A 13,043-nucleotide genomic window follows, 5' to 3' on the forward strand; every position below is an offset into this window, starting at 1 on the left:
ACTGTAAAAACATTACGGTAGTGATCAAAGTGTCACTGTAAAAACATTACGGTAGTGATCACAGCTTCACTTGCTGCTCATCAGCTCAGGTCAAAGTTTGAAGGCCCTGGTTGTTCCAAGCGTTGTCTTCAGAGCAGGACTCCGTCTCAAAGCGTGGAGATGTCCCGTTGTGTCAGGGTGTCTGTGGGTGGTGTTGTTCTTGGACAGCTGTCAAGCCCAGTTCTGTTGTTCAGATGAAATCAGAAGCGAGCGCACGTGGTTCTGTCTTAAATGAAGTAAAGTTGATCTGCAGCCGGACAGAACTAAAAATGGAGTCCGGTCCGCCTCTGTTTACAATGTGGTGACCTCTGTTTCACTTCCAGTGCCATCTTGTTTGAATGTAGGCGCTGAGGAGCCAAAGGTTCGTGAACTAAATGTTTTGAGTCTGGCAGCTTGTCTGTAACATGTTGGTGCCACTGCACGCAACATCTGCCAACATGTTTAAAGTAACTTGGGCACAGGAGGAAGTGAGTTTACTCTGTCCCCTGGAAGTGATGAACAAGATGCCCATATATGGTCATGTCATGGTTTGCATAGTTTATACATTTGAAAGAATCTAAAGCAAGGCTTCTCAAACTTTTTGGGTTTAGAGACCCGTTACAGGGGAGAAAGTTTCAGGGACCCCCTCATATCCCTCAGGTTTATTAAATAATCTTCAGTTTGTCTCTTTAATGCAGTGGAAATATTTGTGTAACATAAATACTTAAGACCTGTTCTTTAATAGTGTTAATACAATTTTTATACTTCTTGGGGTATTTTTCATTCAAGGCAACTTAATTAACAACATTTTTAATTTCAACTTCCAAAAATTTGTTTTGATAAAATTAACAGCATCAAAGAAATTTTTGGGGGGACCCCCAAGCACTGACCTGCGGACCCCCCAGGGGTCCGGGAACCTCATTTTGAGAGCCAGTGATCTACAGTGTTATGTGCTGAGGAGATGCTTTGCAGGATGATTGACAGCTTAGATTGCTCTGTTGGCTTCATGCTGTTTGTTGTTTTCCAGCAACTAGCAGGATGTTGCGTTGTTTATTTGTCACATGCAGGTTAACACAGGGTCAGCCATCAATGAACTGTTCAGCATGAGAAGAACTGATTCGACTCGGTTATGATGTTTTAAAAATACGGGTAAAACAGTCCAAGGGTTAATTGTTCAGACAAGCGTGACACTTCTCACCTGAATCAACGCTGGGACATATTTATAGCTTTTATTTTCATTGTAAAACATTTTTGTGAGCCCTGCTAAGTTTATATATAATTCTTTATAAATGCAGATCACACACATTCTACTGTTTTCTCTAAAAAGGAGTAATGAACATCATGTGCATGGAGTCATAGTTCCCTTTATTTTAAAGTGTTATTTGTTCCCTGCTGTCCATGTCTTGTGTGCAGTCTGTACTGCACATGTTTAAAATTGTTCTTAGACTTCAAGAATTGACGGAATAATCTGTCATTTTGAAGAAATGTGTTTTTTAAAGTGACGAGTGTGACCTGAAGCCCATTCTTATTTGGGGTGCGCTCCACGGACTCTTCCTCCCTGCAGGAAGTTCAATGATTGTGTCCGCAGCTCTAGTTTGAATAACTGCTGGAAACTAATTCAGCTCCTTCTTGTGCACATGTTCACCTGTAATTCTGCTCTCTACCCACCAGGTGGAGTTAGTGGTGTCACTGTTACAAACCTGTAGTAAAATCTTAATTCTTTCATAGTAATCAGTTCCACTGACACATTTCGCTCCAGAGCTTCGGTGTGTGACGGTTGTTTTGTTCCCCCCAGCAACCCACCTCTGAGTGAGGAAATGCTTCCCCCCGGAGAGTGGATGTGTCATCGCTGTAACGTTCGAAAGAAGGTGAGTGGCTTGAAACGCTGCTGAATGAACAACTGTGTTGTTTCTGTGTGAACTGATCATGTGACGTGAGACGTTTTGCTGCACTCAAGATTAAAACGATGGTAGTGAAGCAGCGAGGCACTGCCGGACAGCCTCAGCAGAAACGGTCTAGATTAGAAGTCGACCCGTTTGTGTAAGACGGTGTTCCTTCTCTGTGAGTGGAGAACGTCATGAGAACCACGAGTGTCCCTGGCGCTGTTGGCTCCATGGGCTGATGAGTCGCTGTTTGTTGTGTGTGTTGCAGAAGCGGGAACAGAAGAACGAGCAGACGAATGGCCTTCCAGAGCGCTCCTCGTCCAAGCGCTCTGCATCTCCTGCCATGGAGCTGGAGCTCAGCGCCGGCCCATTACGGCTCGACGGTCTGCCTCCGGGTGCCGGGGCGGCAGGTCCAGGTCTGAGAGTGGCGCAGGTCCGTCTTCTTGAGCGCAGGACCAGCAGCAGGCCGAGTAGCCGTCCTGGGACTCCGACGTCCAACACCTCATCCACGCCGACTCCCTCGGAGGAGCAGAACGATGGAGAGGAGGAGGTAGCAGAGCCAGAGGACGATGTTCCAGGTGCTGAACCTGAGTGTGCAACATCATCCGCTCCGATGCCACGCCTCCTCAAGAGGCCCTTTCAGCTCCTCATAGCTGCAGCCATGGAGAGAAACCCCACGCAGTTTCAGCTGCCCACCGAGCTCACCTGCACCACCGCACTGCCAGGTGAGTCCTTCAGAATGCCCTCAGACCTCTGATACTCTGCTGGACCCTTTTAGAAGTTCAGGTTCCTGAAGGACTGCATGAGAATGCTCCACAGGAAGTTTTTCAGTAGAATGTGTTTAAATGAAGCGCTGCACCTTGTGAACACAGATAGATGTTTGAGAGTAGATACGATGGAAACAGGACTCGGTAAAACTGGATCTTTGGCCTGCAGCAGACTGGCTCGGGTCAGTAGTCCTCACGCTCATCGTGTGGATTTGTACTAGTTGTGTTTTGAGTGAGCTGCAACTCACAGAACAGTGGACGTGTGACGAGCCAGCAGGTTGTTGAGCAGAACGTGGCAGAACGTCTGAGCTCATGTTCCGTCTTGTGTTCTGTTTTCCAGGCAGCAGTAAACGAAGGAGAAAAGAAGAGCTGCTGGGGAAGCCGTTCAGGAGGCCTCAACACGAACTGGACCCTAACGGCCTCGTCCCTCTTCCTGTTAAAGTCTGCTTCTGCTGCAACAGGTTCGATGCAAACATCCGCTGAGCCTCAGTGACGGCTTGGAACCAAGTGCTGCTCACTTGGTTTTACCGTCTGTTTCCAGCCGGAGCAACGAACAGCAGCTTTGTCTGCAGCAGGTTCACGAGACAGCGCTGTGACCGCCATGTTTTATTAGCTGTTCTGCCTAAATCAGGACGGGGCGAGCCTCCACACTGATGACACGACGTAGAATAATAAGAGCGGAGCTTTTTACTGGTTTTCTGTCATCACCAGTGGCTTTATAAGTCTGATCACCATTCAGTCGTTTTAAAAGGCTGCCACTATCAGCAGTTTTTATTTTCATTATTGACTAATTAATTAATATAATGACAAATTCCCCCAAACTTTTCACATCATAATCAAAGATTACTGAAAAAATTGAGAGACAAAAAGTATTTTACATTTAAAATATCATCTTGGGGGCCAGATAAGATGTCAGCAAGGGCCACATTTGGCCCCTGGGCCTCGAGTTTGATGCACATGTTTTAGAGTCTTAAAGATCATTTTTTAATCTGCCACTCTGCAGTAACTGTGACTCGTTTTCACATGTAGAACTCCAGAACAAACAAAATGCCAGTTAAGACCAGTCGTGCCCGGTCCTGGTCCTCGGGGTTTAAAGATGTTTCAGCAGGTTCATCACTCGTTTCTTCACATCAGGTGCCTCAAAGCAGAGAACGTGCAGGTAGTGGTCCTCTAGGGCCTGGATGAACCCTTTAGCTTCTGGAAACATTTAACGTCCTGTTTTATCTTATAATAATAATGATAATGGATTCAATTTGTACTGCGCTTTACATTTTTCTGTCTCTTACAATATTAAACAGCTAGAGAGAATAAATCTAACAACAACAGGAATAAGAAGAACTTTAAACACAATAAAATATTTCAAATAAGAAGGTCTTCAGTCCTTTCGTCAAACTTTCTGTAGTCTGGGGTTTCCTTAGATGGTCAGGGAGATGGTTCCACAGACGAGGAGCAGAAAGCTCTGTCACCCATGGTGTTGTCCATGGTGTCAGCCATGGTGTCGTCCATGATGTCACCCATGGTGTCGTCCATGATGTCGCCCATGATGTCGCCCATGATGTCACCCATGGTGTCGTCCATGATGTCACCCATGGTGTCGCCCATGATTTCACCCATGGTGTCGTCCATGATGTCGCCCATGGTGTCAGCCATGGTGTCATCCATGATGTCACTCATGATGTCACCCATGGTGTCGTCCATGGTGTCGTCCATGATGTCACCCATGGTGTCGTCCATGATGTCACCCATGATGTCGTCCATGATGTCACCCATGGTGTCGTCCATGATGTCACCCATGGTGTCGTCCATGATGTCGCCCATGATGTCACCCATGGTGTCGTCCATGATGTTGCCCATGGTGTCAGCCATGGTGTCGTCCATGATGTCACCCATGGTGTCGTCCATGGTGTCACCCGCGGTGCACAGTTTTGTCCGGGGAGGGCGGAGCTGGTAGGAATTTGTGGAGCTGAGGGACCGTGTTGATGTGTGAGCAGTTCTTTAAGGTAGTGTGGAGCATCGCTGTGAACGGACTGCTGGGTGAGTAAGGACACCTTGTAGTCAGTGAAATGGGAAGCCAGTGCAGGGATGATGTGGTCATGGTTCCTTTGCTTCATCAGAGTCCAGCTGCACTGTTCTGCACATACTCAAGTTTCTTGGATGGAATTCCATGTGAACGTTTGTTGCAGTCGTCCTGTCTTGAAGAGACAAAAGCACGAACAAGTTTTTCAGCATCAGAAAACGAGAGTAGTGGCCGGAGTTTGGAGATGTTTTGAGATGAAAGAAGGAAGTCTTGCAAATATTTTTAATCTGAGATTCAAATATAAGATGAATGAAATCTTACACCAAGATTAGTCACTGCATCAGAACAGGGACAGTCTGGCCAGAGAAGGTTATGGTAGAGATGGATGTTGATTCTGTTTGTGACGTGTTTAATTGGAGAAAGTTGGCGTCCATCCAGGCTTTTACCTCCTCAAGACAGGTGGAGAGTGATGAACCTGCTTTGATATAGAGCTGCAAGTCATCTGCATAACATCTGGACACGGTTGCAGCTGTGAACTCTGCTTTGTCCATCATGACACTTTGAAACAAGCCAGCAGGAACTGGACTGAAGCGCAGACGTGTGGTGTGGAAAACAGCTGTCATGAAGTTGATTTGTTTTTAAATTAAAACTCGTGAAAATTGTGTTTGGACTAAAGAAGAGAAGATAGAACTTTATTGACCTCAGGAAATTGTTGTGCCAGAGTTTCAATTCAAGAGAACAAACACAAGGAATAACACAAGATATAAAAACAACAGAGAATATTAAAGAACCAACATTAATTTCTGAACGGATCGGGTGCAGACGGAAACATTAAAGTGTTTATTTTGGATTATTTTATTGTCCTCTGTAGAAAGGGGGAGGAGTTTGGAACTGACGTGTTGTTCAGGATCTGGAGCAGGTTCCTCAGCGTCCTCTGTCAGAGACCGCAGGTCCACTCCCAGAACTGAACCAAATGTTCCAGGTTGGCGAGTCGTCATCATTTCTGAGTAGGCTGAAGAATCGTGGCAGTCCAAACTTTTAACCCTTTTATTAACATCCTTCAAAGTGTCCGTCAGAAACTGAGTGTTGTAAAGAGCGTTCACAAACTAAAACGGCTCATGTGTGTTTATAGTAGTAAATAAAACATCTGGCTTCAGGCTGTGCATCTGGAAACGCTTCAGAAGCAGCTCGTGTCTAAACCAGAAGAGTGAACTTGTGTTTCTTCTCCCAGGAGTTGCAGGTTGGCTCCACTGGTCCAGTGTGATTATTGTCCACTTCTCTTCCACATGGACTGTCTGGACCCCCCCCTCACAGCTTTTCCTGCTGGAAAATGGATGTGTCCAAATCACGTTGAGCACCTTGTGGTAGGCGGCCTCCTCTGAGTGATGAACAGTTCTTTGACCGCTTCCTTGTTTTGCTCACATACTCGTGTACTGTCCAGCTGAATCAGAGGAGCCTGAGTTTGTCCAGCCGCTGCCAGCTCTTCGACCAGTTCCAGGACAGGATCTCCCAGCACGCCGTCAAGGTGGACTTCCTCCGCCGAGTCCACCGACGAAATCCTCCAAATCGTCGCACGTCTCATCAGCACAACAAGAAAACCATGAAGGTAGCGTGCAGGCAGCAGGCTGAGCGTTTACGGTCTGTGGCTTGTCGTCTTCAGGCTGATCAAACGGATTACTCTTTAAAAACTGCTGGTCCTCTGAGAAGACGTGTGTTTAACAGCAGTGCACTTTAAAATGACCTTAAAGTCCGTGAATGTTTGAGACGTGCTGGTCGACAGTTAAAACACAATATGCTGAAGAATCTGAAGCTGTGTGCTCTCCTTCAGGTGCCAGATGCCATCAAGGCTCAGTACCAGAGTCCTCCCTCCATGCTGCTTCCTGCAGGGGTGCGTCAGCTGGAGCTGATCTGTGGCAGCGTTCCTGACCATCAGCCGTCTGGACGCCTCACCACCGAGGCCGAGCAGGAGGAGGTAGGTCCAAACACCTCCCGTCAAAAAGAACTTTTACTGTACATTCATCTGCTGCTGCAAACTGAGTCCTGCACAGATGGACTGTCACAACATTCTGATGTCTTCACGCTGTGGAGGTCATAAACATGGCACTGAAGTTGTCCCTTCTGATTTAAAATGGTCTGTCACTAATATGAGAGACTGTGGCTCCACAGTAAAACTCACAGGATGTTGCTGAATCCCATGAGTCCACCAGTAATGAATGTGTTGTGTGTTGAGCAGTGGCTTCAGGACGTCATCTCGCTCCAGTGCAGCATCGTGCGACACCTGTCCGTCAAACAGAAGGCGGGCTCTGCAGAGTCCTCGGCAGCGCTGGACAGCAAGAAGACGAGCGTCTCATCAGAGGGCATGAAGATTCAAGCCTCTTTAGAAAGGACTTCTTCTGAGCCCTGCTTTAAGCCTTGTGCTTTACCTTTAAACCCCCTGGGACCCTTGACTTCCAGAGACCCCCCAGCAGAGCTGGGTGTGTGTAAATGCAGCCTGGAACCATGTCAGAACTGTAGGAAACCCAATGGACCACTGGCAGAGCTTCAGCCCACTGAAGCCAATGGGCCCGTGGACTACAAGACGTCAGCTTCCTACAGGCAGGCCGAGCTGCAGCACAGACTGAAGCCTTGTTCAACCCCCCCAGACCCCGTTCCCACCCCATATCTGCCAAACCACATAGGAACACAAACGGTTAAAAAGGATCCTGAGAGCACAGCAGAGGACTGTGCTCAGAAAAACTGCCCCATGGGCCCTACAATATGGCCCCCCAGGAGTCAGCAGAACCACAGGAGCCAGGCACAGCTCCAGGAGGAGCGCACGAGTAGAGATGAAAAACCAACCAGTTTGACCAGCACTTCACCCTCAGGCACCCAGGTCCAGGATCCAACGAAGCCGGAACTGTCCATCCCAAGCACAGGTAGAGTTTGAGGTCACGCTGCGTTCGGTCTGAAACTCTGACGGTGCATGAACACCTGCGCTCACCTTTGTCACAGTAAATTATTTTAGGCACACAAAAAGTAGAATTTAACCGTTTTCTGGGGAGCCAGAGGTAAATTATTACAGCCCAGATAAATGTAGTTTTTTCTCAACTGAACTTTAATATTTATATTCTGTAAAGGTGGACAAAACAAACTGCTGTAATTTCTGGACTATAAGCTGCTACTTCTTTCACAGACTTTGAACCTAACGACTTGCACAACGCTGCGGCTAATTTACGAGGTTGTTTTGTTGATTGACTAACGAGCTTCATGTCACCAAAACATTTAGCGTCGTCTGCACGAAGGTCTGAGGCAGCTCTGGACATTCAGTCGGTTGCTCCGTGTGCAGCTTTAGTTTACACGCAAAGACTCAACGCAGCCGGCTGGACCATCCGGACATGCCGCGATGGAGCCGACTCTTCAGAGCGTGGCCACACCCCCACCATCACAGCTCGTGGAAAGTCCCTACCCTTAAACCATGTGACCCGCTCTCAGCCGTCAGTGTTTCAAACACTGGGGTGTCACTCCCTGCTCTGTTACAGAATCTGATCCCAAGTGTTGCACATGCGCTAAAAGAAATACTTCCAGGTCGCACGGCTCGCCGTTGACTAGATTAAGGAAAGTGTACTGGTATAATTCTGTTTACGGATAAGAACGGTTTAATTAGAAAAGTTTGTTCTGTATCCACTGATGTTCATGTTGCTTATTCACTCCACTCATATTTCTGTTCAAATCTTTGACATATTGACGTCATGCTTCAAAAGATCTGCAGCTTCACACAGAGCGGTGCTGCTTCACCATGGAAATGATCCATTCTGTGTCTCGCAGGCTTTTTCTCATTCAGTCCAGGGGGGGGGGGGGGGGGGGGGGGGGGGGGGGGGGGAGGCAGGCAGGTCTTATGTGTTGCAGATCATGTGAACCAGTGATTTGTAACGGAAGTACGAGTGGCGTATATTAGCTGCATGAAGATCAGTGGAGACAGAGCTCGTACTTTACTGAGTAAACTAAGACGGTTTTTATCCGTAAGCAGAATTATATATATATATTTTATTAATTTATTTTTTCTTAAACGACAGCGATCCGTGCGACCCAGAAGTCCACTACGGATCGTGCTTCTGTAACAGATCGGGGAGTGACAGTGTGTCTGTGGTGAGTGCAGGCGTGTAACTGACAAATTCTTCCTACCGGAAACACAAACCAGGAGCAAAGGTCCTCCTCCTCCTCACACATGAAATTATATGAAGCTATAAACAATACAAATAATCACATTTCAGATTGATAATGTATAAACTGATAGAAATATACTTCAGATTGTTGCGAATGATCCAGAGGACAAACCTTAAGTGGTTTCACGTCCATTTCCTCAGAGTTGGTTTTATTTGGAACAGATTCTAACGTTCGGCCTCGGATGTGCTACTTCTTTACATGCAGAAGACGTGCGCACCCGCCCCCACAGATCCATCACACAGATCCAACGTGGAGCAGGACAAGAAGCTTCAACAGATCAGTGGTCGTTTAGTGGTCACTGGTCAGTGCAGGGGGCTTGTAATCCTGAGGTTGTGGGTTCAATCCCAGGTTGTGTCAGGAAGGACATCCGGCGTAAAACAAGTTGCTGAATCTTTCATGGACTTCTCGCTGTGGTGACCCTGCAGCAGCTGAAAGAAACGTGCTTTTCTCAGCGTGTCTTGCTGTAGCTGCTGCTCCATTAACGAGGGTGTATTCGGTGACAGCCTGTGATAGATGCTACGTTCACTGCAGGTTGTCCTCCATCATGACGTCATGCTCATTTAAATCAGAATGAAACGGCAACACGTCCTTTATCATAACTGCCCACGTCAGCCCTCGTTTGAATGAATTGGGTCCGCACAGCACAGTGCAAAATTAATATAGCAAAGAACTGCTTGGTCTGCAGTTCATGGAAGACGAGGCTGTGATTGAACTAAGCGGGGGTCGACACGAGCGCCTCCTGTTGGTCCAAGACAACTGTGTTTGTCTCCAACAACCACGTCTCACCTCAAGGTTGTCTGGTGGACAACCAGGTGAAACAGGCTGGAGGTGAACTTCTCCATCCCCGCAACAGATTTTCATTGATTCATTGTCAAAAATGATTGTAACTGTCCTGATTTGGACAGTCCTGGACACCCCCCCCCCCCCCCCTCATCATTCATTAGGTTGAAGTTGAAAATCTTTGCTTATATAAATTGCTTGCGTGTTTGTATTGATGGGTAATTTAAGTGTCTAAAGATTTACAGTAAAAGTAAATAACGTTGAATTTAGAGCCCGACCGGTATGGAAGTTTTGGCTCTCACCAAGACCGATCCTGGAGGTCGCTGTCAGCAGTCATCAGCTGATAACTGATGTAATGGCTGATGATCTTTGAACTTTGTCCACCCCCAAGAATCTAAGAACACAGCGAGTGGAGCCAGGTTGATTTAGAGCAGCTGTTAGCAACCATGAAGCTAAGCTAATCACATCCACCTATACATACAGTTCACATTTTCTATCCTCCACTATTCTCCATAAAGTTATCAAGTGTGTTCCATAAATATAAATTAAACAAACACCTTCCTGTTCATTGTTCCGTCACGTACGATGAAGGTGTGATTAGTGTTGACCACAGCACAGTTTGTTTTTGTTTACAGAGAAGTAAAGATTTCAGACAATGTATTTCAGTGAGGACGACAAAGATAACGTTACTAACTCTGATATATTTTACCTCTGCGTTACATTTATTGTTCTGGATAAAGTTTTATAAGACAATAGTCTATGCTAGGTTATCTGAACGTTAGCTTGCTAACTTGAGAGGCACGTAGCTAAAGACAACTGAAGATAATTTATTATTGTTGATGAATTTCACTGATCAGTTACAATAAACTTACCAGGCTGTGGTCAGTAAATATTTAGCTGCTTCGGCTGTGCTGAAAGTGAAAGTGATGTTTTAATTAGTTTCATTGATACAAAGAATAATCTGAACCTGCTGTGGGTTTAAGTGTCGACACCTCCTCTAGTCATGTTTGAAGACCATCCTGTGTTCTCCTCCACAGACCTGAAGGCCGGTCCTGCTCTGCTGCCCACTGGACTTTGTTCTGTCCCAAACCTGCTCACGTGCATGAACAGTGCACGGGCGGACGGGGGTGAGTGTGCTCACCTGGCTCTGCTCTATGATCAATAAGACTTCCACAATGACGACAACAGTGTTGCTCCAGAACTCATTTTAGTTTTCAACAGTCTACTTTGGTTTTTACACCAAACGTAAACAAATAGTTTAAAGTACCAACTCTTTATTCATGCAAAGTCTAAATATTCTTCTAAGATGGAAACGGGTGGAAACTGCATCAGAAACATGTTTTCATAGATTCACTGGTTTGACCTTCAGGCAAAGGAAACAAAGTTCAGATGTTCAGACATTTGACATTAGGCCAGTCACGATAAACAATAAATCAATTAATCGCACGATTAATTGAAATTATCAACCTCATTTTCATTTATCAGCTTTATCGTTTCTTCACGTCTCTTTCTACTGAAGACACTGGATGACAAAAGACTCGACACCGGTGTTCTTCACTGACTCCTCCCTTTATCTTTAAAATCTGTTTTTACCGCCAAAATCATGCTTTTATATTGTTAAAAGCAGCTAAGCTGAGAAGCTAAGCTAACAGGCCGACCTCTGGGAAAAAACCTCCGTCTTGTCGAAGCTCCAAAATTCACGGTTGAAACTCGTGCCTTTGTGTAAAAAGTTGTTTTTCTCTGTAAAAAGAAGCTGAGAACTTGTTTACGAATTTTTTTTAAATTAAAATCTTTGTGTGAAAAATGCTAAAGAGCTCAAACCACACCGAGCGTCCACCTTCTTGAGAACCCAAGACAGCCCATGTCACGTCGAGGGGCCTCCCTCACATTTTTCTTAGAGAAACACGCTGCTCGCTCCCTCACTATCCATCCTTCCATACCATACCATTTTATTTATAAAGCACTTAAAACAGCGACAAGGCCAACCAAAGTGCTGTAGAGACAGAACAACAGGTAACACACGAAGCAGAATACAAAATGAGGTAAATCAGAATATAGACATAAAAACGATGCAGATAATAAATATGACGACAAACCAGTGTGGAGCGTGTGTTGTACCCATCAGGAGGGGTTTTCCTTCATGTGATTCCTACAACAGTTTGATGATTATTGTAGCAGACGGTCAATAACTTGTTGAAGAGCTGCGTTTAGTTTTCCTGCTGTCTTTACGTCACTCTTCAAAAAAACACTTCGTTTACAAACCACCGTTTTAACGTCAGCCATGTTGACTTTCTTTGTCGTCTTTGACAACAAGTTTTGTTTTTCCACCGCCACAGTTTGGACAGAGCTCTCAGGAACTTGACTGATGATGCAGAGAAAAGTTGTTCGTTACTGAAACGTTGAGGAAAATAAGATGTGACTTCAGTGAAACATGTGTCCACTACAGTCCTGTCCTGATGTGGAGGAGCTGTCATGATCCATGTGATGACTTGTGCAGACTGTTGGCCACAGCCCTGAGGTAGTGTGTGTGTGTGTGTGCAGGGATCGAGCTGGACCGGCTGGATGCAGATCTCATTAAGCTGCTGGCCTATCAGCGGATCCAGCAGCTGTTCCCCCCCAAAGCCCCCAGCACTCCACCTCTACCAGCTCCCAGTGCTGCCTCAAAAAGTCTGCCCCCACATTCTGACAGTAAGAGCGTGATGTGACCTGTGTTTGTGTTTGTGCTGCCCATGAACGGCTCGGTGTGTGATCTGATGATGTTGTCAGCAGGACAGAAGAAGGTGCAGGTCCGAGCGGTCTTCTACCCTCTAACAGGAAGGGGCGGGGCTGTCAGCATGTGCTACAGGACGTTGTACATCGGATCTGGTGAGAGACAGACCTCTGATCAGCCGTTCACTTTGAACCACACACACTTTAATCTCATTAATCCCAAGTAAATATGCTGAATTATTTGCAACACTCCTTTTTAAAACTAGTAGTTTGTTGGGGGGTCACACTTAAATAATATCTAACGGTAAAGGTCCTTAGAGCCCCCCCGCCAAATCAGGAAAACACCCACCTGTGCATGTGAATAAATTCACAATATACCATACCATACCATTTTATTTATAGAGCACTTAAAACAGCGACAAGGCCAACCAAAGTGCTGTACAGACAGAACAACAGGTAACACACAAAGCAAAATACAAAATGAGGTAAATCAGAATATAGACAAAAAAACAATGCAGATAATGACGACAAACCAGTGTGGAGCATACAGGATCAAACACAGATCATCTGGTGTTGAAAGATACTGAATAGTAGTGAGTTTTTAAACGGGACTTGAAAACCGAGAGGGAGGGGGCCTGTCTGACAAGCAGAGGTAACTCGTTCCAG

At 45.9% G+C, this 13,043-nt stretch overlaps 1 protein-coding gene across 1 annotated transcript in view; it reads left to right on the forward strand.

Annotated features, from left to right (window-relative positions):
* The window catches only part of phf12b (PHD finger protein 12b), a 22,085-nt gene that overhangs the window by 1,731 nt on the left and 7,311 nt on the right, over positions 1-13,043 (forward strand). Inside the window, exons 3-12 of the mRNA XM_037677749.1 lie at positions 1,814-1,886; positions 2,170-2,626; positions 3,009-3,129; positions 5,917-6,049; positions 6,127-6,291; positions 6,514-6,657; positions 6,919-7,600; positions 10,706-10,795; positions 12,210-12,356; positions 12,438-12,533. Of these exons, the coding sequence (XP_037533677.1) occupies positions 1,814-1,886; positions 2,170-2,626; positions 3,009-3,129; positions 5,917-6,049; positions 6,127-6,291; positions 6,514-6,657; positions 6,919-7,600; positions 10,706-10,795; positions 12,210-12,356; positions 12,438-12,533 (2,108 nt within the window). The remainder of the gene's footprint in view (positions 1-1,813; positions 1,887-2,169; positions 2,627-3,008; positions 3,130-5,916; positions 6,050-6,126; positions 6,292-6,513; positions 6,658-6,918; positions 7,601-10,705; positions 10,796-12,209; positions 12,357-12,437; positions 12,534-13,043) is intronic.

The sequence above is a fragment of the Nematolebias whitei genome, chromosome 6 (assembly GCF_014905685.2).
Source record: "Nematolebias whitei isolate Nwh7 chromosome 6, NemWhi1, whole genome shotgun sequence".
Lineage (NCBI taxonomy): Eukaryota > Metazoa > Chordata > Actinopteri > Cyprinodontiformes > Rivulidae > Nematolebias > Nematolebias whitei.